The 25276-nt window shown below is 39.9% G+C and overlaps 1 protein-coding gene across 1 annotated transcript in view; it reads left to right on the plus strand.

Annotated features, from left to right (window-relative positions):
- LOC128642667 (uncharacterized) overlaps nucleotides 1-25276 on the plus strand; it is a 70406-nt gene that overhangs the window by 17990 nt on the left and 27140 nt on the right. Inside the window, exon 2 of the mRNA XM_053695449.1 lies at nucleotides 21641-22236. Coding sequence (XP_053551424.1) covers nucleotides 21641-22236 — 596 coding nt within the window. The remainder of the gene's footprint in view (nucleotides 1-21640; nucleotides 22237-25276) is intronic.

Here is a 25276-nt window from a genome sequence, read left to right on the forward strand (position 1 = left end):
GTTCATGGGCAGTTATTTTGCGCCTTGGTTTTTCCACACGCTTCTTGCGACCCTGTTGACTATTTTGAATGAAACGCTTGATTGTTCGATGATCACGCTTCAGAAGCTTTGCAATTTTAAGAGTGCTGCATCCCTCTGCAAGATATCTCATTATTTTTGACTTTTCTGAGCCTGTCAAGTCCTTCTTTTGACCCATTTTGCCAAAGGAAAGGAAGTTGCCTAATAATTATGCACACCTGATATAGGGTGTTGATGTCATTAGACCACACCCCTTCTCATTACAGAGATGCACATCACCTAATATGCTTAATTGGTAGTAGGCTTTCGAGCCTATACAGCTTGGAGTAAGACAACATGCATAAAGAAGATGATGTGGTCAAAATACTCATTTGCCTAATAATTCTGCACTCCCTGTAGGTGGTAAACATCCCATTGGGGTTTCTACTTACAATTTATTACCTTAAAGGGACACTAAACCCACATTTTTTCTTTAATGATTTAGGTAGAGAATAGAATTTTAAACATTATTTCAATTTACTTCTATTATCTAATTTGCTTCATTCTTTAGATATCCTTTGTTGAAGAAATAGAAATGCACATGGGTGAGCCAATCACACGAAGCATCTGTGCAGCCACCAATCAGCAGCTACTGAGCCTACCTAGATATGCTTTTCAGCAGAGGATATCAAAAGAATGAAGCAAATGAGATAATAGAAGTAAATTAGAAGCTGTTTAAAAGTGCATGCTCTTTCTAAATCATGAAATAAACAATTTGGGTTTCATGTCCCTTTAAGACGGAAAGCACTGAAGGGTTCTGGCTTTGCTGCTCCTTGTAGCCTTCTGTTCAGCTCCAGGTTCGTGAGGAAAAGAAGTGAAAATACACAAATAGTGTAATTCTATATTTATTGTAAGAGTAAAAAAAAAGGCCAGATTACGTGTGGCACACTAGCTGTTTCGCGCAAGCGATATCAAGTTTATTGCGGCTGTTTGCATGTGCCGGAAGGAGTGCTCGTATTACAAGTTGAAAGTAAATGCGAACACTTTAGCGCAATCGCAATTTATGCTAGAATGATTACCACAACCTCAGAGCTCTAGTTGACTGTTACGCAAACCAAAAAAGTGTCATAAAATACATTTAAAAGTACAGTTACACTTCATAATAACACCGTCTAATAAAAATGTAAAAAGTAAAAAAGTTTTAAGGGCTCAAAGATATGAGGTTTAATGATAAAGAAATAATCAAATTAAACACAGTTGTTCATTTCCTTTTTGCACTTATATGTCCCTGTAACAAAAATTGCATTAAGGCTAAATATCAAAGGTTGAAACTAACCAAGATAACAATTTGTTCGGTATGGCTTTACCACCAAAAAAATGGCCTTTGAGTGCAGAATGGTCAGTTACAAGTCGCACGGGATGGCTTTACCGCGATCATTATGGCCTATACCGCAACGATCCATTCTGCATTTAAAGACCTGTAGTTAAGGATTTTGAGAAACAAAAAAAGTTTCACAAAACCCATAAAAAATAAGTTACACAGTACACTAACACCCATAAACTACACTATTAACCCCTAAACCGCCACCCCCCAGCATTGCTACTACTAAAATAAACTTATTAACCCCTCAACCTCCATCCCCCCACATCTCTACTACTGCTAAATTAACCAATTAACCCCTAAACCGCCGTCCCCCACATTGCTACAGCTAAAAAAAACTTTTAACCCCTAAACCGCCATCCCCCCACATCGCGACTACCTAAATTAATCTATTAACCCCTAAACCTAATAACCCCTAACTTTAAATTGAAGTTACAATATACTAACTACCTTTAAATAAATAAGAACTTACCTGTGAAAAAAATAAAACCTAAGCTTAAACTACAAAAAAACAAAAACAAACCCTTATCTAAAAAAAAAACACCCCAAAAATAAATTAAAATAAACTAACACAAATCCCAAAATAGGTACTCACCATTACTGAAGTCTGGCGATGAATCTTCTTCCAGGCGGCAAAAAGTCTTTATCTGGGTGGATCCATCTTCTATCTTGCCGGAGGCGCGGAGCGGTCTTCTGAGGCGCGGATCGGGATCGGTGGTCCTCTGCGGCAGTCATCAGCAACGTGGAGGGTCCTCTTCATGCGATTGTCCACATCACACTGAAGATTGAATGCAAGGTACCCCTTTTATATTGGGGTACCCTTGCATTCCTATTGGCTTAAACATTCAAATCAGCCAATAGGTTGAGAGCTGCTTACATCCTATTGGCTGATTTGATCAAAAAAGTAAGCTTTTTGCACGCATCGGGTAGAATGCTTATTATAAGTTGAAAGTAAAAAGTTTGCATGCGAGCAAAACTCGGCGAGAGTTAACTTGAGGACTTCGAATATCACGACCGTGCTAACGCATTCACCTTATTCAATGAAGAACGTAAAATAAAAAACCTAGAACGTATTGCTCATGCACTAAAGGGACAGGAGTTATGTTCTTCACATACAGGAATGTTATTTTTATTGTAAATGCATATTCCTATATATATCTGTATATACCTATACCTGTATATCTATTCCTATAGATATATACAGTATCTCACAAAAGTGAGTACACCCTCACATTTTTTTTAAATATTTTATTATATATTTTCATGTGAGAACACTGAAGAAATGACACTTTGCTATAATGTAAAGTAGTGAGTGTACAGCCTGTATAACAGTGTAAATTTGCTGTCCCCTCAAAATAACTCAACACACAGCCATTAATGTCTAAACCATTGGCAACAAAAGTGATTACACCCCTAAGTGGAAATGTCCAAATTGGGCCAGCAAATATTTTGTGTGGCCACCATTATTTTCCAGCACTGCCTTAACCCTCTTGGGCATGGAGTTCACAAGAGCTTCACAGTTTGACACTGGAATCCTCTTCCACTCCTCCATGATGACATCACTGAGCTGGGGGATGTTAGAGACCTTGCGCTCCCCCAACTACCATTTGAGGATGACCCACAGATGCTCAATAGGCTTTAGGTCTGGAGACATGCTTGGCCAGTCCATCACCTTTACCCTCAGCTTCTTTATCAAGGCAGTGGTCATCTTGGAGGTGTGTTTGGGGTTATGTGGGAATACTGCCCTGCGGCCCAGTCTCTGAAGTATGTCACAGTATATGTTGGCATTCATGGTTTCCTCAATGAACTGTAGCTCCCCAGTGCCGGCAGCACTCATGCAGGCCAAGACCATGACACTCTCACCACCATGCTTGACTGTAGGCAAGACACACACTTGTGTTTGTACTCCTCACCTGGTTGCAGCCACATACACTTGACACCATCTGAACCAAATAAGTTTATCTTGGTCTCATCGGACCACAGAACATGATTCCAGTAATCCATGTCCTTAGTCTGCTTGTCTTCAGCAAACTGTTTGCAGGCTTTCTTGTGCATCATCTTTAGAAAAGGCTTCCTTCTGGGACGACAGCCATGCAGACCAATTTTATATGACGCTGAGCACGTGCACTCAACTTCTTTGGTCGACCATGGCAAGGCCTGTTCTTAGTGGAACCTGTCCTGTGAAACCGCTGTATGGTCTTGCATAGAACTGCAGCTCAGTTTCAGGGTCTTGGCAATTTTCTTATAGCCTAGGCCATCTTTATGTAGAGCATCAATTCTTTTTTTCAGAGCCTCAGAGTTATTTGCCATGAGCTGCAATGTTGAACTTCCAGTTACCAGTATGAGAGAGTGTGAGAGCGATAACACCAAATTTAACACACCTGCTCCCCATTAACACCTGAGACCTTGTAACACTAACGAGTCACATGACACCGGGGAGGGAAAATGGCTAATTGGGGTGTACTCACTTTTGTTGCCAACGGTTTAGACATTAATGGCTGTTTGTTGAGTTATTTTGAGGGGACAGCAAATATACACTACTTTACATCATAGCAAAGTGTCATTTCTTCAGTGTTGTCACATGAAAGATATAATATGAAACCAAATCCGCCCCTAAGCCTGCATGAAGGTGTGGCCACCAATCAAGTTCTTCTGGTGGGGGCAAGACTAAAGCTATTTCAAGAATTTAAGGCAGAATCTGTCCAAAATCAGTGGATTCAGAATATTATTTCTTAAGGGTATCAAATTGGATTTAGAATAAGACCTCCCATGGGAAGATTCTCTCTCACCCATGTACCCAAAAACCCAGTAAAAGCCCAAGCATTTCTGAAATGTGTTTTTAGATCTAGAACTCTTGGGGTAATTGTCAGAGTTCCTCTTCAAGAACAGGGGTTGGGTTTTTATTCAAATCTTTTCATTGTCCCAAAGAAGGAAAATTCTTTCAGACCAATTTTGGATCTGAAAACTTTAAATCGATTTGTAAGAGTCACAACTTTCAAGATAGTGACTATAAGGACTATTCTGCCTTTTGTTCAGCAAGGTCACTTTATGTCCACAATAGATTTACAGGATGTTTACCTTCACATCCCAATCCACCCAGATCACTGTTGATTTCTGAGATTCTCCTTTCTAGACAAACATTACCAATTTAACACTCTTCTATTTGGCCTAGCAACAGCTCTGAGAATATTCTCAAAGTTTCTCGTGGCCGGCTATCTGTAATCAGAGAGCAGGGTATTGCAGCGTTTCCTTATTTGGACAATATCTTTGTACTAGCTCAATCTTTTCATTTAGCAGAATCTCACATGAAACAACTATTGTCGTTTCTTTAAAGACATGGTTAGAGCAGTGTTTTTCAACCAGTGTGCCGTGGCACACTAGTGTGCCGTGAGAGATCCTCAGGTGTGCCACGGCAGACTGACAACAGTGTGACATATTTTTTAAACTTTGCTTGTTTTTTACTCCCAGTGCAGGGGTAGTTTGTAGGAGGCATGGCATAACAGCACAATACATACAGTATGTGTGTGTTTGTGTGTATGTGTATATATATATGCTGTATTAGGCTACAATGTGTGATTTTTTTAAAATTTTGGGATGGTGGTGTGCCACAGGATTTTTTAATGTAAAAAAAGTGTGCCACGGCAAAAAAAAGGTTAAAAATCACTGGGTTAGAGGATCAATTTACCAAAGAGTTTCTTGATTCCTCAGAAAATGGTCACCTTTTTTGGTTTCCAGATAGATTCAGTACCCATGACTTTATCCCTAACGGAAAAGAGATGATTGAAATTGGTTTCAGCTTGTCCAAACCTTCAGTCCCAATTATTCCCTTCAGTGGCCATGTGTATGGAAGTTTTAGGTCTCATGATTGCAGCATTGGACGCAATCCCCTTTGCTCCTTTTATATGAGACCTCCTCAACTTTGCATGTTACACCAATGGTGCAAGGATTACACTCGGATATCACAGATGATATTCTTAATCCCAATGCACAACTTTCTCTGACTTGGTGGTTAAACCACAACTTTATTCTTCAAGGGGCCTCCTTTGTTTGTCCTACCTGGTCTGTGATCACAACAGATGCAAGTCTTACAGGTTGGGGAGCGGTCTGGGGGTCTCTGATAGCACAAAGAGTTTGAAATCCTCGAGAGGCAAGGTTACCAATCAATATCCTGGAACTCCGCGCTCTATTCAGAGGCTTGGCCTCTATTAAAGAGAGAACCTTACACTCATTTTCAGACAGCCAATATCATAAAAGTGGCATATGTCAATCATCAAGGGGGGACTTGCAGTCCCCTAGCTATGAAAGAAATAACTTGAATGCTTTCTTGGGTGGAATCCAACTCTTGTCTAATCACTGGAATTCATATCCCAGGTGTAGACAACTGGGAAGCGGAATATCTCAGCCGTCAATCTCTACATCCAGGGGAGTGGTCTCTCCATCCACATCTGGGTTTATTATTTTTGGGTTCTATCAAATTGTACAGATGTGGGCCCTTTCAGAAATAGATCTGATGGCCTCTCGTCTGTGCAAGAAACTTCCCAGATACCTCTCAAGTTCCAGGGATCCTCAGGCGGAAATGTTAGATTCTCTAGCTGTACCTTGGTCTTACCAACCTGCTTACATTTCCCCCCCTCTGTTTCTACCTCCAAGAGTGATCTCAAAGATCATAAAGGAATAATCTTTTGTGTTCCTGATAGGCCCAACTTGGCCTCACAGGATTTGTTATGCGGAACTTATCCACATGTTTAGTTGCCTGCCTTGGCCTCTTCCTCTAAGGCGAGAGCTTCTATCTCAAGGTCCGTTCTTTCATTCAGATCTTAAATCTCTCAACTTAATGGCATGGAAAATGAACGTTTAGTCTGACTCTGTGATTAACACTATTTTCTTCTGTTAAGTGTGATCAGTCCACGGGTCATCATTACTTCTGGGATATTAACTCCTCCCCAACAGGAAGTGCAAGAGGATTCACCCAGCAGAGCTGCATATAGCTCCTCCCCTCTACGTCACTCCCAGTCATTCTCTTGCACCCAACGACTAGATAGGAGGTGTGAGAGGGCTATGGTGATTATACTTAGTTTTATATCTTCAATCAAAAGTTTGTTATTTTAAAATAGCACCGGAGTGTGTTATTACCTCTCTGGCAGAGTTTGAAGAAGAATCTACCAGAGTTTTTGCTATGATTTTAGCCGGAGTAGTTAAGATCATATTGCTGTTTCTCGGCCATCTGAGGAGAGGTAATCTTCAGATCAGGGGACAGCGGGCAGATGAATCTGCATAGAGGTATGTAGCAGCTTTTATTTTCTGACAATGGAATTGATGAGAAAATCCTGCCATACCGATATAATGTCATGTATGTATACTTTACACTTCAGAGAATTACACTGTAAGAAGTACATAAAGCTGTTTAATAACTAGAAATTATGTTTAACGTTTTTGCTGGAATGTAAAATCGTTTTCATTTGCTGAGGTACTGAGTGAATAAATGTTTGGGCACCATTTTTCCACTTGGCAGTTGCTTAAATCTGTTTTTTTCTGTCAGTTTCTGTTCTCCCTCACTGCTGTGTGTGAGGGGGAGGGGCGGTTTTGGCGCCTTTTCTATGCATCAGTTTTTTCAGTCAGCAGCTCATTGTATTTCCTGCATGATCCGGTTCATCTCTACAGAACTCAGGGGTCTTCAAACTTATTTTGAGGGAGGTAATTTCTCTCAGCAGAGCTGTGAGAATTATAGTTGACTGTGATAAAAAAACGTTTATTCTGTAATTGTTTCCTGCTTTCAGAATTTGTTATCTTTGCTATTGGGATAAACCTTTGCTAAAGTTGTGTTGTTTACAAGGATTGAGGCTATAACTGTTTCAATTTATTAATTTTCAACTGTCATAGATTTTCTGTGCTTCTTAAAGGCACAGTACGTTTTTAATTGAATTGTATTCCAAGTTGCAAGTTTATTTGCTAGTGTGTTAAACATGTCTGATTCAGAGGATGATACCTGTGTCATTTGTTGCAATGCCAAAGTGGAGCCCAATAGAAATTTATGTACTAACTGTATTGATGCTACTTTAAATAAAAGTCAATCTGTACAAATTGAACAAATTTCACCAAACAACGAGGGGAGAGTTATGCCGACTAACTCGCCTCACGTGCCAGTACCTGCATCTCCCGCTCGGGAGGTGCGTGATATTGTAGCGCCGAGTACATCTGGCCGGCCATTACAAATCACATTACAGGATATGGCTTCTGTTATGACTGAAGTTTTGGCTAAATTACCAGAACTAAGGGGTAAGCGTGATCACTCTGGGGTGAGAACAGAGTGCGCTGATAATATTAGGGCCATGTCAGATACTGCGTCACAGGTTGCAGAACATGAGGACGGAGAACTTCATTCTGTGGGTGACGGTTCTGATCCAAACAGACTGGATTCAGATATTTCAAATTTTAAATTTAAACTGGAAAACCTCCGTGTATTACTAGGGGAGGTGTTAGCGGCTCTGAATGATTGTAACACAGTTGCAATACCAGAGAAAATGTGTAGGTTGGATAAATATTTTGCGGTACCGACGAGTACTGAGGTTTTTCCTATACCTAAGAGAATTACTGAAATTGTTTCTAAGGAGTGGGATAGACCCGGTGTGCCGTTCTCACCCCCTCCGATATTTAGAAAAATGTTTCCAATAGACGCCACCACACGGGACTTATGGCAAACGGTCCCTAAGGTAGAGGGAGCAGTTTCTACTTTAGCTAAGCGTACCACTATCCCGGTGGAGGATAGCTGTGCCTTTTCAGATCCAATGGATAAAAAATTAGAGGGTTACCTTAAGAAAATGTTTGTTCAACAAGGTTTTATATTGCAACCCCTTGCATGCATTGCGCCGATCACGGCTGCAGCGGCGTTCTGGATTGAGTCTCTGGAAGAGAACATTAGTTCAGCTACTCTGGACGACATTACGGACAGGCTTAGAGTCCTTAAACTAGCTAATTCATTCATTTCGGAGGCCGTAGTACATCTAACTAAACTTACGGCGAAGAATTCAGGATTCGCCATTCAGGCACGCAGGGCGCTGTGGCTAAAATCCTGGTCAGCTGATGTTACTTCTAAGTCTAAATTGCTTAATATACCTTTTCAAAGGGCAGACCTTATTCGGGCCCGGGTTGAAAGAGATTATCGCTGACATTACAGGAGGTAAAGGCCATGCCCTGCCTCAGGACAAAGCCAAAACTAAGACTAGACAGTCTAATTTTCGTTCCTTTCGTAATTTCAAAGCAGGAGCAGCATCAGCTTCCTCTGCACCAAAACAGGAAGGAGCTGTTGCTCGCTACAGACAAGGCTGGAAACCTAACCAGTCCTGGAACAAGGGCAAGCAGACCAGGAAACCTACTGCTGCCCCTAAAACGTCATGAATTGAGGGCCCCCGATCCGGGATCGGATCTAGTGGGGGGCAGGCTTTCTCTCTTCGCCCAGGCTTGGGCAAGAGATGTCCAGGATCCCTGGGCGCTAGAAATAATATCTCAGGGATACCTTCTGGACTTCAAATCCTCTCCTCCAAGAGAGAGATTTCATCTGTCAAGGTTGTCAACAATCCAGACAAAGAAAGAGGCGTTTCTACGCTGCGTACAAGAGCTCTTGTTAATGGGAGTAATCCACCCAGTTCCACGATCGGAACAGGGACAGGGGTTTTACTCAAATCTGTTTCTGGTTCCCAAAAAAGAGGGAACTTTCAGACCAATCCTGGACTTAAAGATCCTAAACAAATTTCTAAGAGTTCCATCGTTCAAGATGGAAACTATTCGAACAATTTTGCCCATGATCCAAGAGGGTCAGTACATGACCACAGTGGATTTAAAGGATGCTTACCTTCACATACCGATTCACAGAAATCATTACCGGTATCTAAGGTTTGCCTTTCTAGACAGGCATTACCAATTTGTAGCTCTTCCATTCGGATTGGCTACGGCTCCAAGAATCTTCACAAAGGTTCTGGGCACTCTTCTGGCGGTACTAAGACCGCGAGGAATTTCAGTAGCTCCGTACCTAGACGACATACTGATACAAGCTTCAAGCTTTCAAACTGCCAAATCTCATACAGAGTTAGTACTGGCATTTCTAAGGTCACATGGATGGAAGGTGAACGAAAAGAAAAGTTCACTCGTTCCACTCACAAGAGTTCCCTTCCTGGGGACTCTTATAGATTCTGTAAAAATGAAGATTTACCTGACAGAGGACAGGTTAACAAGACTTCAAAGTGCTTGCCGCACCCTTCATTCCATTCAACACCCGTCAGTGGCTCAATGCATGGAGGTAATTGGCTTAATGGTAGCGGCAATGGACATAGTACCCTTTGCTCGCCTACACCTCAGACCACTGCAACTGTGCATGCTAAGTCAGTGGAATGGGGATTACTCAGACTTATCCCCTTCTCTGAATCTGGATCAAGAGACCAGAAATTCTCTTCTTTGGTGGCTTTCTCGGCCACATCTGTCCAGGGGGATGCCATTCAGCAGACCAGACTGGACAATTGTAACAACAGACGCCAGCCTTCTAGGTTGGGGTGCCGTCTGGAATTCTCTGAAAGCTCAGGGACAATGGAGTCAGGAGGAGAGTCTCCTGCCAATAAACATTCTGGAATTGAGAGCAGTTCTCAATGCCCTCCTGGCTTGGCCCCAGTTGACAACGCGGGGTTTCATCAGGTTTCAGTCGGACAACATCACGACTGTAGCTTACATCAACCATCAGGGAGGGACACGAAGCTCCCTAGCTATGATGGAAGTATCAAAGATAATTCGCTGGGCAGAGTCTCACTCTTGCCACCTGTCAGCAATCCACATCCCGGGAGTGGAGAACTGGGAGGCGGATTTCTTAAGTCGTCAGACTTTTCATCCAGGGGAGTGGGAACTTCATCCGGAGGTCTTTGCCCAAATACTTCGACGTTGGGGCAAACCGGAGATAGATCTCATGGCGTCTCGACAGAACGCCAAGCTTCCTCGTTACGGGTCCAGATCCAGGGATCCAGAAGCAGTCCTGATAGATGCCCTGACAGCACCTTGGGACTTCAGGATGGCTTACGTGTTTCCACCCTTCCCGATGCTTCCTCGATTGATTGCCAGAATCAAACAAGAGAGAGCATCAGTGATTCTAATAGCACCTGCGTGGCCACGCAGGACTTGGTATGCAGATCTGGTGGACATGTCATCCTGTCCACCTTGGTCTCTACCTCTGAAACAGGACCTTCTGATTCAGGGTCCCTTCAAACATCAAAGTCTAACTTCTCTGAAGCTGACTGCTTGGAAATTGAACGCTTGATTTTATCAAGACGTGGGTTTTCTGAGTCAGTTATTGATACCTTAATACAGGCTAGGAAACCTGTTACCAGAAAGATTTACCATAAGATATGGCGTAAATACCTATATTGGTGTGAATCCAAAGGTTACTCTTGGAGTAAGGTTAGGATTCCTAGGATATTGTCTTTTCTACAAGAAGGTTTAGAAAAGGGTTTATCCGCTAGTTCATTAAAGGGACAGATCTCAGCTCTGTCCATTCTGTTACACAAACGTCTGTCAGAAATTCCTGACGTCCAGGCTTTTTGTCAGGCTTTGGCCAGGATTAAGCCTGTGTTTAAAACGGTTGCTCCACCATGGAGTTTAAACCTTGTTCTTAATGTTTTACAGGGCGTTCCATTTGAACCCCTTCATTCCATTGATATAAAGTTGTTATCTTGGAAAGTTCTATTTTTAATGGCTATTTCCTCGGCTCGAAGAGTCTCTGAGTTATCAGCCTTACATTGTGATTCTCCTTATTTGATTTTTCATTCGGATAAGGTAGTTCTGCGTACTAAACCTGGGTTCTTACCTAAGGTAGTTACTAACAGGAATATCAATCAAGAGATTGTTGTTCCTTCTTTATGCCCAAATCCTTCTTCGAAGAAGGAACGTCTACTGCACAACCTGGATGTAGTCCGTGCTCTAAAATTTTACTTACAGGCAACTAAGGAATTTCGACAAACGTCTTCTCTGTTTGTCGTTTACTCTGGGCAGAGGAGAGGTCAAAAAGCTTCTGCTACCTCTCTTTCTTTTTGGCTTCGTAGCATAATTCGTTTAGCTTATGAGACTGCTGGACAGCAGCCTCCTGAAAGGATTACAGCTCATTCCACTAGAGCTGTGGCTTCTACTTGGGCCTTTAAGAATGAGGCCTCTGTTGAACAGATTTGCAAGGCTGCAACTTGGTCTTCGCTTCATACTTTTTCCAAATTTTACAAATTTGACACTTTTGCTTCATCGGAGGCTATTTTTGGGAGAAAGGTTCTTCAGGCAGTGGTTCCTTCTGTATAAAGAGCCTGCCTATCCCTCCCGTCATCCGTGTACTTTTGCTTTGGTATAGGTATCCCAGAAGTAATGATGACCCGTGGACTGATCACACTTAACAGAAGAAAACATAATTTATGCTTACCTGATAAATTCCTTTCTTCTGTAGTGTGATCAGTCCACGGCCCGCCCTGTTTTAAGGCAGGTAATATTTTTTAATTTATACTCCAGTCACCACTTCACCCTTGGCTTTTCCTTTCTCGTTGGTCCTTGGTCGAATGACTGGGAGTGACGTAGAGGGGAGGAGCTATATGCAGCTCTGCTGGGTGAATCCTCTTGCACTTCCTGTTGGGGAGGAGTTAATATCCCAGAAGTAATGATGACCCGTGGACTGATCACACTACAGAAGAAAGGAATTTATCAGGTAAGCATAAATTATGTTATTCAGGCTCACAAGCCAGTTTCAAGGAAGATTTACCATAAGGTTTGGAAAACTTAAATTTCATGGTGCTCTTCTCAATATTTATTTTTGTCGTTATTTTCAAATTCCTAGGATTCTACTGTTTCTTCAGGATGGTTTGGATAAGGTATTGTCTGCCAATACCTTGAACGGACAAATATCTGCTCTTTCTGTTTTATTTTACAGAAAGATTGCTAATCTTTCTGATATTCACTGTTTTGTTCAGGCTTTAATTCATATTAAACCTGTCATTAAATCTATCTCTCCTCCTTGGAGTCTAAATCTGGTATTAAAGATACTTCAGACTCCTCCTTTTGAACCTATGTATTCTTTGGCTATTAAATGTCTTTCTTGGAAAGTGTTATTTCTCTTGGCTATCTGCTTCTGTTAGAAGAGTTTCTGAATTGTCTGCCCTCCCTTGTGAGTCCCCTTATCTGATTTTCCATCAAGATAAAGCAGTTTTGCCGACTTCTTTCAAATGTTTACCTAAAGTTGTGAATTCTAACAACATTAATAGGGAAATTATTGTTCCTTCTTTGAGTCCTAATCCTAAATCTTCTCTTGAAAGATCTTTGCACTCTTTGGAGAGCTTTGAAATACTATATGCTACTAAGGATTTTAGACAGTCTTCTAGTCTCTTTGTTCTTTTTTCTGGTTCTAAAAAAGGTCAGAAAGCATCTGCCATTTCATTAGCATCTTGGTTAAAAAGAGAATTACAGCTAATTCTACAAGATCAGTTGCCACATCTTGGGCTTTCAAGAATAAAGCTTCAATTCCTTGCATACCTTTACTAAATTCTATTATTTTTATGTTTTTACTTCTTCAGAAGCTGCTTTTGGTAGAAAAGGCAGCGGTCTCAGTTTGATTCTACTGCCTATGATTTAAGGTTTTTTTTTTAAATTAGAAAAAAAAAAGACATAACTTTTGGATTTAATTTCTCAGCGAAAATAGCTGTTTTTATTTTATCCCTCCCTTTATTTTTGTTACTCGTGTACTTCCACATCTTGAGTATTATATCCCATCCGTAACAAGCTTGTGGACTCTTGCCACCTATATAAAAGAAAACATAATTTATGTAAGAATTTACCTGATAAATTAATTTCTTTCATGGTGGCGAGAGTCCACGAGGCCCACAAAAATGTTTTCTTTATTTTTGGGTTCATTGTTTAATAAGCACATCTTTTTTTCTGTTCCTCTTTTTTGTGCTTTTACTCCTTAATCACCTCACTTCTTGGCTATACGTTAAACTGAGGTATGAGTGAGCTAAGCGGGGTATTTATAGGCATTTGAGGTTTGGCAAACTTTGACTCCTCCTGGTAGGAATGTATATCCCATCAGTAACAAGCTTGTGGACTCTTGCCACCATTAAAGAAATGAATCAGGTAAGTCCTTGCATAAATTATGACCTAGATTTGGAGTTTGGCGTTAGCCGTGAAAACCAGCGTTAGAGGCTCCTAACGCTGGTTTTAGGCTACCGCCGGTATTTAGAGTCACTCAAAATAGGGTCTAACGCTCACTTTTCAGCCGCGACTTTTCCATACCGCAGATCCCCTTACGTCAATTGCGTATCCTATCTTTTCAATGGGATTTTTCTAACTCCGGTATTTAGAGTCGTTTCTGAAGTGAGCGTTAGACATCTAACGACAAAACTCCAGCCGCAGGAAAAAAAGTCAGTAGTTAAGAGCTTTCTGGGCTAACGCCGGTTTCTAAAGCTCTTAACTACTGTACTCTAAAGTACTCTAACACCCATAAACTACCTATGTACCCCTAAACCGAGGTCCCCCCACATCGCCGACACTCGAATAAAAATTTTTAACCCCTAATCTGCCGACCGCCACCTACGTTATCCTTATGTACCCCTAATCTGCTCCCCCTAACACCGCCGACCCCTGTATTATATTTATTAACCCCTAATCTGCCCCCCTCAACGTCGCCTCCACCTGCCTACACTTATTAACCCCTAATCTGCCGAGCGGACCTGAGCGCTACTATAATAAAGTTATTAACCCCTAATCCGCCTCACTAACCCTATAATAAATAGTACTAACCCCTAATCTGCCCTCCCTAACATCGCCGACACCTAACTTCAATTATTAACCTCTAATCTGCCGACCGGAGCTCACCGCTATTCTAATAAATGTATTAACCCCTAAAGCTAAGTCTAACCCTAACACTAACACCCCCCTAACTTAAATATAATTTTATTCTAACGAAATAAATTAACTCTTATTAAATAAATTATTCCGATTTAAAGCTAAATACTTACCTGTAAAATAAACCCTAATATAGCTACAATATAAATTATAATTACATTGTAGCTATTTTAGGATTAATATTTATTTTACAGGCAACTTTGTAATTATTTTAACCAGGTACAATAGCTATTAAATAGTTAAGAACTATTTAATAGTTACCTAGTTAAAATAATTACAAAATTACCTGTAAAATAAATCCTAACCTAAGTTACAATTAAACCTAACACTATACTATCATTAAATTAATTAAATAAAATACCTACAATTACCTACAATTAAACCTAACACTACACTATCAATAAATTAATTAAATACAATATGTACAAATAACTACAATGAAATAAACTAACTAAAGTACAAAAAATAAAAAAGAACTAAGTTACAAAAAATAAAAAAATATTTACAAACATAAGAAAAATATTACAACAATTTTAAACTAATTACACCTACTCTAAGCCCCCTAATAAAATAACAAAGCCCCCCAAAATAAAAAATGCCCTACCCTATTCTAAATTACTAAAGTTCAAAGCTCTTTTACCTTACCAGCCCTGAACAGGGCCCTTTGCGGGGCATGCCCCAAAAAGTTCAGCTCTTTTTCCTGTAAAAAAAAACATACAATAACCCCCCCCCCAACATTACAACCCACCACCCACATACCCCTAATCTAACCCAAACCCCCCTTAAATAAACCTAACACTAAGCCCCTGAAGATCATCCTACCTTGTCTTCACCTCACCAGGTATCACCGATCCGTCCTGGCTCCAAAATCTTCATCCAACCCAAGCGGGGGTTGGCGATCCATCATCTGATGGCTGAAGAGGTCCAGAAGAGGCTCCAAAGTCTTCATCCTATCCGGGAAGAAGAGGCGATCTGGTCCGGCAACCATCTTGATCCAAGCGTCATCTTCTATCTTCATCCGATGACGACCGGCTCCATCCTGAAGACCTCCACCGCGGACCCATCTTCTTCCGGCGACGTCCAACTGAAGAATGACGGTTCCTTTAAGGGACGTCATCCAAGATGGCGTCCCTCGAATTCCGATTGGCTGATAGGATTCTATCAGCCAATCGGAATTAAGGTAGGAATATTCTGATTGGCTGATGGAATCAGCCAATCAGAATCAAGTTCAATCCGATTGGCTGATCCAATCAGCCAATCAGATTGAGCTCGCATTCTATTGGCTGATCGGAACAGCCAATAGAATGCAAGCTCAATCTGATTGGCTGATTGGATCAGCCAATCGGATTAAACTTGATTCTGATTGGCTGATTCCATCAGCCAATCAGAATATTCCTACCTTAATTCCGATTGGCTGATAGAATCCTATCAGCCAATCGGAATTCGAGGGACGCCATCTTGGATGACGTCCCTTAAAGGAACCGTCATTCTTCAGTTGGACGTCGCCGGAAGAAGATGGGTCCGCGGTGGAGGTCTTCAGGATGGAGCCGGTCGTCATCGGATGAAGATAGAAGATGCCGCTTGGATCAAGATGGTTGCCGGACCGGATCGCCTCTTCTTCCCGGATAGGATGAAGACTTTGGAGCCTCTTCTGGACCTCTTCAGCCATCGGATGATGGATCGCCAACCCCCGCTTGGGTTGGATGAAGATTTTGGAGCCAGGACGGATCGGTGATACCTGGTGAGGTGAAGACAAGGTAGGATGATCTTCAGGGGCTTAGTGTTAGGTTTATTTAAGGGGGGTTTGGGTTAGATTAGGGGTATGTGGGTGGTGGGTTGTAATGTTGGGGGGGTATTGTATGTTTTTTTTTACAGGAAAAAGAGCTGAACTTTTTGGGGCATGCCCCGCAAAGGGCCCTGTTCAGGGCTGGTAAGGTAAAAGAGCTTTGAACTTTAGTAATTTAGAATAGTAGGGCATTTTTTATTTTGGGGGGCTTTGTTATTTTATTAGGGGGCTTAGAGTAGGTGTAATTAGTTTAAAATTGTTGTAATATTTTTCTTATGTTTGTAAATATTTTTTTATTTTTTGTAACTTAGTTCTTTTTTATTTTTTGTACTTTAGTTAGTTTATTTCATTGTAGTTATTTGTACATATTGTATTTAATTAATGTATTGATAGTGTAGTGTTAGGTTTAATTGTAGGTAATTGTAGGTATTTTATTTAATTAATTTAATGATAGTATAGTGTTAGGTTTAATTGTAACTTAGGTTAGGATTTATTTTACAGGTAATTTTGTAATTATTTTAACTAGGTAACTATTAAATAGTTCTTAACTATTTAATAGCTATTGTACCTGGTTAAAATAATTACAAAGTTGCCTGTAAAATAAATATTAATCCTAAAATAGCTACAATGTAATTATAATTTATATTGTAGCTATATTAGGGTTTATTTTACAGGTAAGTATTTAGCTTTAAATAGGAATAATTTATTTAATAAGAGTTAATTAATTTCGTTAGATTAAAATTATATTTAATTTAGGGGGGTGTTAGTGTTAGGGTTAGACTTAGCTTTAGGGGTTAATACATTTATTAGAATAGCGGTGAGCTCCGGTCGGCAGATTAGGGGTTAATAATTGAAGTTAGGTGTCGGCGATGTTAGGGAGGGCAGATTAGGGGTTAATACTATTTATTATAGGGTTAGTGAGGCGGATTAGGGGTTAATAACTTTATTATAGTAGCGCTCAGGTCCGCTCGGCAGATTAGGGGTTAATAAGTGTAGGCAGGTGGAGACGACATTGTGGGGGGCAGATTAGGGGTTAATAAATATAATATAGGGGTCGGCGGTGTTAGGGGCAGCAGATTAGGGGTACATAGGGATAATGTAAGTAGCGGCGGTTTACGGAGCGGCAGATTAGGGGTTAATAATAATATGCAGGGGTCAGCGATAGCGGGGGCGGCAGATTAGAGGTTAATAAGTGTAAGGTTAGGGGTGTTTAGACTCGGGGTACATGTTAGAGTGTTAAGTGCAGACGTAGGAAGGGTTACCGCATAGCAAACAATGGGGCTGCGTTAGGAGCTGAACGCGGCTTTTTTGCAGGTGTTAGGTTTTTTTTCAGCTCAAACAGCTCCATTGTTTCCTATGGGGGAATCGTGCACGAGCACGTTTTTGAGGCTGGCCGCTTGCGTAAGCAACTCTGGTATCGAGAGTTGAAGCTGCGTTAAAAATGCTCTACGCTCCTTTTTTGGAGCCTAACGCAGCCATTCTGTGGACTCTCAATACCAGAGTTATTTTTATGGTGCGGCCAGAAAAAAGCCGGCGTTAGTTTTTCGGGTCGTTACCGACAAAACTCCAAATCTAGCCGTATGTTAGCTAGTGCTACTGCTAATGTATAACATTGTTGCAAAACTGCTGCTATATAGTGCTGCAGACACGTGCACACTCTTGAGGTTACATTTCTGCTTTTCAAATACGGATAACAAAAAAAATGAAGAAAATATGATAATAGAAGTAAATTAGAAAGTTGTTTAAAATGTGAATGAAAAAAAATGGGTTTTATGTCCCTTTAACCCCTTAATGACAACTGACGTACCACGTACGTCATACAAAAATGACCAGCTAATGACAAAAGACGTACCTGGTACGTCAGTTGTCTAACAGAGTGCTGGAAGCGATCACAATCACTTCCAGCAGCTCTCAGGGTATTGCAGTGATGCCTCGATATGGAGGCATCCTGCAATACCTTTTTAGAAGACTCCGATGCAGAGAGAGACACTCTGTGGCCCTCTCTGCACCGGTAGCAATGGTGCCGTTCGTTGGTGGGTGGGAGTGTAGCAGGGAGGCGGGTGGGTGGCCCATCGGTACCCGGCATCCGGTTCCTGTGAGTGCAATGTGCACGCCAGTTGCGGGGAGCGCACACACACGCGCGCGCGCATTAGCCACTGACACCAATAAGGAGGGAGAGGGGGGAAAAAAGATTAAAAAAATTTAAATATAAAAGGATCTGGGAGGGGGAGGGAGATGGGGGTATTGTGGGGGGGCTGCTACACTACAGAAAAAGTTTAAAGTGCCAGTACCCAAGATGGCGGCAATTAGGTAGGAGAGAGGGTTAGAGAGCTGGGGGGGATCAGGGAGGTTGGGGGCTAAGGCAGGGGTCCATCACAGCTAAAATATTTTTTTTTTTTAAAAACTCCTTTTATTTAGTACTGTCAGACTTTCTTCCAGTACTTAAGATGGCGGGACAATTGTGGGGTGGGGGAGGGAAGAGAGCTGTTTGGGAGGGATCAGGAGGTGAGTTGTGTCAGGTAGGAGGCTGATCTCTACCCTAAAGCTAAAATTAACCCTGAAAGCTCCCTATAAGCTACCTAATTAACCCCTTCACTGCTGGGCATAATTCACATGTGGTGCACAGCAGCATTTAGCGGCCTTCTAATTGCCAAAAAGCAACGCCAACGCCATATAAGTCTGCTATTTCTAAACAAAGGGGATCCCAGATAAGCTTTTACAACAATTTGTGCCATAATAGCACAAGCTGTTTGTAAATAATTTCAGTGAGAAACCTAAAATTGTGAAAAATGTAAAAAAAAATGTTTTATTTGCTCGCATTTGGCGGTGAAATGTTGGCATGAAATATACCAAAATTGGCCTAGATCAATACTTGGGGTTGTCTACTACACTACAAGCTCCCTAATTAACCCCTTCACTGCTGGGCATAAAACATGTGTGGTGCGCAGTGGCATTTAGTGGCCTTCTAATTACCAAAAAGCAACCCCAAAGCCATATAAGTCTGCTATTTCTGAACAAAGGGGATCCCAGAGAAGCATTTACAACCATTTGTGCCATAATTGCAGAAACTGTTTGTAAATAATTTCAGTGGGAAACCTAAAGTTTGTGACAAAATTTGTCAAAAAGTTAACTTTTTTTTTTTATTTGATCGCATTTGGTGGTGAAATGATGGCATGAAATATACCAAAATGGACCTAGATCAATACTTTGGGATGTCTTCTAAAAAAATATATATACATGTCAAGGGATATTCAGGTATTCCTGACAGATATCAGGGTTCCAATGTAACTAGCGCTAATTTTGAAAAAATGTGGTTTGGAAATAGCAAAGTGCTACTTGTATTTATTGCCCTATAACTTGCAAAAAAAAAAAAGCAAAGAACATGTAAACATTGGGTATTTCTAAACTCAGGACAAAATTTAGAAACTATTTAGCATGGGTGTTTTTTGGTGATTGTAGATGTGTAACAGATTTTGGGGGTCAAATTTAGAAAAAGTGTGTTTTTTCCCATTTTGTCCTCATATTTTATAATTTTTTATAGTAAATTATAAGATATGATGAAAATAATGTTATCTTTAGAAAGTCCATTTAATGGTGAGAAAAACGGTATATAATATGTGTGGGTACAGTAAATGAGTAAGAGGAAAATTACAGCTAAACACAAACACAGCAGAAATGTAAAAATAGCCTTTGTCCTTAAGGGTAAGAAAATTGAAAAAATGGTCTGGTCATTAAGGGTTTAAGCACAAGTCTCTCAGCAAGCACAGAACCAAGCGGGTACTGTTGGTGAGGAATTTTGTAAAATGTCCAGGAACAAGAAAACATACACAGGTATCACAGCAGAGGTCTTTGATCTCAGCAGTAAAGTAAGCCTACACAGGTTTCACAGCAGAGATCTTTCGTCACAGCATTAGGATAAGCATACACAGGTATCACAGCAGAGGTCTTTGGTCTCAGTGGTGAGATAAGCAGGTATCACAGCAGAGGTCTTTGGTCTCAGCAATAAGATAAGCATACCCAAGTATCACAGCAGAGGTTTTTGGTCTCAACAGTGGGATAAGCATACATAAGTATCACAGCAGAGGTCTTTGGTCTCAGCAATAAGATAAGCATACCCAAGTATCACAGCAGAGGTCTTTGTTCTCAGCAGTAGGATAAGTATACACAAGTCTCCGCAATAACATTTAGTCTCCGCAAAAAGATAAGCATACCCAAGTATCACATTAGAGGTCTTTGGTTTCAGCATTAGTATAAGCATACACAAGTATCACAGCAGAGGTCTTTGGTCTCAGCAGTCGGATAAGCATACACAAGTCTCACAGCAGAGGTCTTTGGTCTCAACAGTAGAATAAGCATACACAAGTCTCAGCAATAAGATAAGCATACCCAAGTATCACAGCAGAGGTATTTGGTCTCAGCAGTAGGATACGCATACCCAAGTATCACAGCAGAGGTCTTTGGTCTCAGCAGTAGGATAAGCATACACAATTATCACAGCCAAGGATAATAGCTTTAGAAGCAGGGACCTTCAGATAAGGAACAGGAACCAGCTAACAAGGACCTTCTTAGGCAATAACTCTGTACAGAGTGATGCACTGAGCAGCCTTTTATAGGGACTCCCACACCTGTGCCTTCCAGGTGGGAGTCCTAGTAATCAGAGGCTGGCCCTTTAAATCTAGGCAACGGGCACCTAGAGAGCCGCAGCTGCTAGTCAGACTGGTCTCTGCATCTCTACACATGGGACGTGGAGATGGACTACTGGGGGCCCTGGATTGGAATGTTAAATATATACAGTAAATACACAGTTAAACACATTATTAAATATTATGGAATTATTATTTAGACACACATACACACACACACATATATATATATATATATTATATTAAATACAATGGTTGTTTGGAATGGAGTGAGAGTGCACTTAACTGAATCTATATATATAGAGAGAGATATACACACACACATATATATGCACATACATTATAGCCCTTTGCAGTCAATTACATGGCCATATACCATATATATTTGAACCCTTATAAATATATTTTAATAATAATTTTATGAATAATCTTTATCAGTGTTTATATAAGTGTAACTGTATATTTAAAAGTTTTTACATTGTGGTTGGTGCAACTTTTTTTTAATCCCTAACCTTTTATACAAGGCTTTCAGTTGCACTAACCTAATCTTGCTTTCACATTTATTTTCAACTTGTAATACAAGCGCAAATTAACGCACACACAAAATTATTATATCACGTGCGCGCTAAAGTTAGTGCATCACTTGTATTCTAGCCCTCCATCAGGTAAAAACGTGAAGACTATTTTTGAGTAGTGTTCCTTTAAAGAAGTGGCTGGACAATTGACTATTGACTGGAAGAAAGATTAAAATTTCCATATTGAAGTATTTGCCCCTTATATTGTCTTCTATGTTAATGTTTATGTTTATTTGGTGTTTCAAACTGTGTCACAGACAGCTATACAGATTGGGCCATAAAATATTTTCATAAAGTGTATGATGTATATGCCAATATCTTCACTTGCTTAATATTTTCATTTCCTGTTCAGCCATTTAGAAGTTCGTCTCAAGATGGCATCCCACGAAGATTTCGAAGGAGCATCCCGGTGAGCAATCCCTATGAAGCCGACATTATGTCCTACTTACCCCCAGAACCTATTGAGCCACTGTATCCTGAAATCAGCCAAGCTATGGCAGCTCATCTTGCCAGCTATTTAAATGAAGAGCTCTTGGCCCAAGCTTTGGAGAGGATGGGTCCAGGCCACAGAGTGGAGCCCACTCAGGATAATATTTCCCTCCAGCAACTGGTAGAAGAAGGGCAGAGAAGAGATAAGGAAGCCATGTACCTGGCAAATCTTCTCCAGATGTGGAACCAGATTAATCAGGGACAAGGCTACGCAGAACAACAACTGCAGAGTCTAAAAGGTCCACTGATGGCTGATGACGGATTCCAGGGAGCCTACCCAGACTATGATGAAACAAGTGTATCTTCAGTCCCTATCAATCCACAAGTTCTAAGGAACCAAATGGCACAAGTATTGCAGAGTCGTTACAGGCAGAATGGGGGATATGAAGGCCCTGCTCCTCGTTTGCAACTGGATGATCACAGTGGTAATGGGAAAACAATGGATGAAGAGATGCTGAGGTAAGGGAAGACGTTAACATCTTGCATATACAGTACATACAGTGGTAAACTAGACCTCTCTGGCCCCAGGCCAAAGGATCCCTTTATTTCAATAGCTTTATTTCTAGAGGTTTACAATTAACAAGGGCAAAGCTGGCAGCTAGGTAGGAGCAAGAGGAGCTGCTTCTCTGACCACACCAGGGAATATGCACTTGTGTAGCCATCTCTACACCAGCCCTGTGCCGGCCATCTTGGTAATGCTACCAGCATATTTGTAAAGGCAAATCCATACACTTTTTGTACACTGTGAGCTCTGATTTGTACGAGAAGGGGGAACACATGGTTATGATCCAGGTTAAGACCAGGCCCCACCAGTTTCCTCTGTAGCAACTTCATTATAATTAAATAGCCAGATGGGTCCCCTAGATGTGTGAGCTCAGTCTTGATTAAGATCTATGAGACCCCTGTTGATACGGCCATAAGTACATATGTGCAATACAAAATCTCTGCATACGTGATACAAGTTTCAAAAGCATTTAAAAACTGTAATTGTTTTAGCAAACTTTGCACTATTTTCAGTTCTCAAATATGTTTACTGTGGTTGTAGAGAAATATAAATTAGCTTCTGCACAGATGAAGGGATCACAGTGTAGAATATTGCAGGGTCAATGTTCTGAAGTTTGCACTACGGCCTCTCTGGAAAAGTGAAAAAAAACAACAGACTTTTTCAATTTTTAATGACAGAAAAGGTGGACAAAAATAGTGAAATTGAATTATTAATTTTATTTTTAAAATGAAACATTTTGGGATAGATTACAAGTGGCGCGCTAACCGTTCCATACTGGCGATATCGTCTTTTCGTGCACGTCGGAAAGAGCACCTGTATTACAAGATAAAAGTAAGCACGATCACAAGAACACAATCTCATGTTATGCTTGTCGGGTTAGCAGAACTGAAAGCCTCGCATTAAAAAAAGTTACGTAAGACACAACATAAATACAGTTATACTCATACTAAATATTATCTAATTAAAATTATTCATATAAATATATAAAAAAAAAAAGTTATTAAGATTCAAAGGTATATGATATATGACAATGTGTTTGACTGCTGCAAAGGGCTATATTGTACATATACATGTATAGATGTGTGTACGGATGTATTTATGTGTTTTGTATGTATAATGTACATTTTTATTGTAAATATATATTTCTATATACAGTATATCTCTATATACCTATTCCTATAGATATATAGGTATAGATATCAATTTAACATTATCAGATATACAGAAATGTTTTTTATTATTAAAACAATTCTATGTGAAGAATCTTACATTTCATTATTGAAATATTACATATAAAATATTAAAAAAAATATTATTAAAAATTATTAGATACTCTAAAAAAATATATATATTCTATGGATTATTAATAATATTTTACAGTATCTAATTATATGTATATTTTAATATGCTATATGTAATATTTCAATAACACGATGTAAGATTAGTCATTTTTAATGTGAGCTAACCCGTGTTATGCATATTTTCCTTTCTTATGTTCTTCACATAGAATTTTTTTACATTTGTATTAATACATATTTCTATGTATATGTGATAATGTTAATGTAAAATAGATGCCTATCATAGAAGAAAAAAACCTGCGTTTGCTAACCCGACAGGAGTAAATATATATTAATATATATATATACAGTATATACAGTATATATATATATATATATATACTCCTGTCGGGTTAGCAAACACAGGGTTTTTTTCTTCTGTGCTCTCCATTGACTTCTATGAGGAGAGTACGTTAGCGATCATTGGGTTTCACTTGCAAGCAAACGTTTTACGTTCAACTTGTAATACGCACGCTACCCGACATTTACAGAAAGGTTACACTCAAACGAAATTGCTAAATAGCTAATTACACTTTGTAATCTGGCCCATTATGCGGAATTACATTTTAAGTATTAAGGGATAGTAAACACCAAAATGTTATTGTTTAAAAAGATAGATAATCCTTTTATTTACCATTCCCCAGTTTTGCACAGCCAACACTGTTATAGAAATATACTTTTTACCTCTGTAATAACCTTGTATCTAAGCTTCTGCAGACAGCCTCATTATCTCAGATCTTTTGACAGACTATGAAACACATGAACTAACGCCCTCTAGCTGTGAAAAACTGTCAAATGCATTCAGATGAGGGGTAGCCTTCAAAGGATTAGAAATTATCCTATAGTTTAGCTTTCAACTAAGAATAACAAGAGAACAAAGCAAATGTTATCATAAAAGTAAATTAGAAAGTTGTTTAAGATTACATGCCCTATCTGAATCAGGAAAGTTTAATTTGGACTTTACTATCCCTTTAAGCTAAGCTTCAAATTAATAATGAAATGGGATAACTCCAGTCTCTAAGACTGTGTTACACAATATTATCCTTGATAATCAAAGAGTCATACGCATTTAGAGAAGACCTTGGAATGTCATGTGCTTTAGAAAAGTGACTCAGTGCTCATACCGGTCTATAGATATCAAAGTGAAAATATTTGCCAATTTAACACAAGAAATAGTATAAATGCTGCACCTTGGCACTGGGAAATCTGCTACCTCCAAACTCTACCAAACTCATTTGCCTCATACATTTATAACAGCTGGAGGCCTGGGATCACTGATTTGTTAAAAAATAATAATTTAGAGAGCATAGGAGCGTAAGTTATTGTGTCATAACTACCACTCAAACTTTTCTGCCTTTCTAAATCCTGATGCCCTAGGCACAGATCTAGTTGACCTAGAAATAAAACAAAATATGCCACTGATAGAATCTAGTCATTAACACAATAAATGCATATGTCGGATAACATATTTTCCTTTAAACTATTCCTGCTTGTTTGTGCACATTTTGACCAAGACATCTGATGATCAAGTCTCTACAGAGATTTTGGAAGAGGCCTATATATTGCATAGAATATTCTCCCAGACAAATAAAAAGGTCTCAAACCTGACCACCAGATAATTATTTTAATAAAGTCACCACATCAAAATAGAATTTAA

Source organism: Bombina bombina, chromosome 12 (genome assembly GCF_027579735.1).
Source record: "Bombina bombina isolate aBomBom1 chromosome 12, aBomBom1.pri, whole genome shotgun sequence".
Taxonomy (NCBI): domain Eukaryota; kingdom Metazoa; phylum Chordata; class Amphibia; order Anura; family Bombinatoridae; genus Bombina; species Bombina bombina.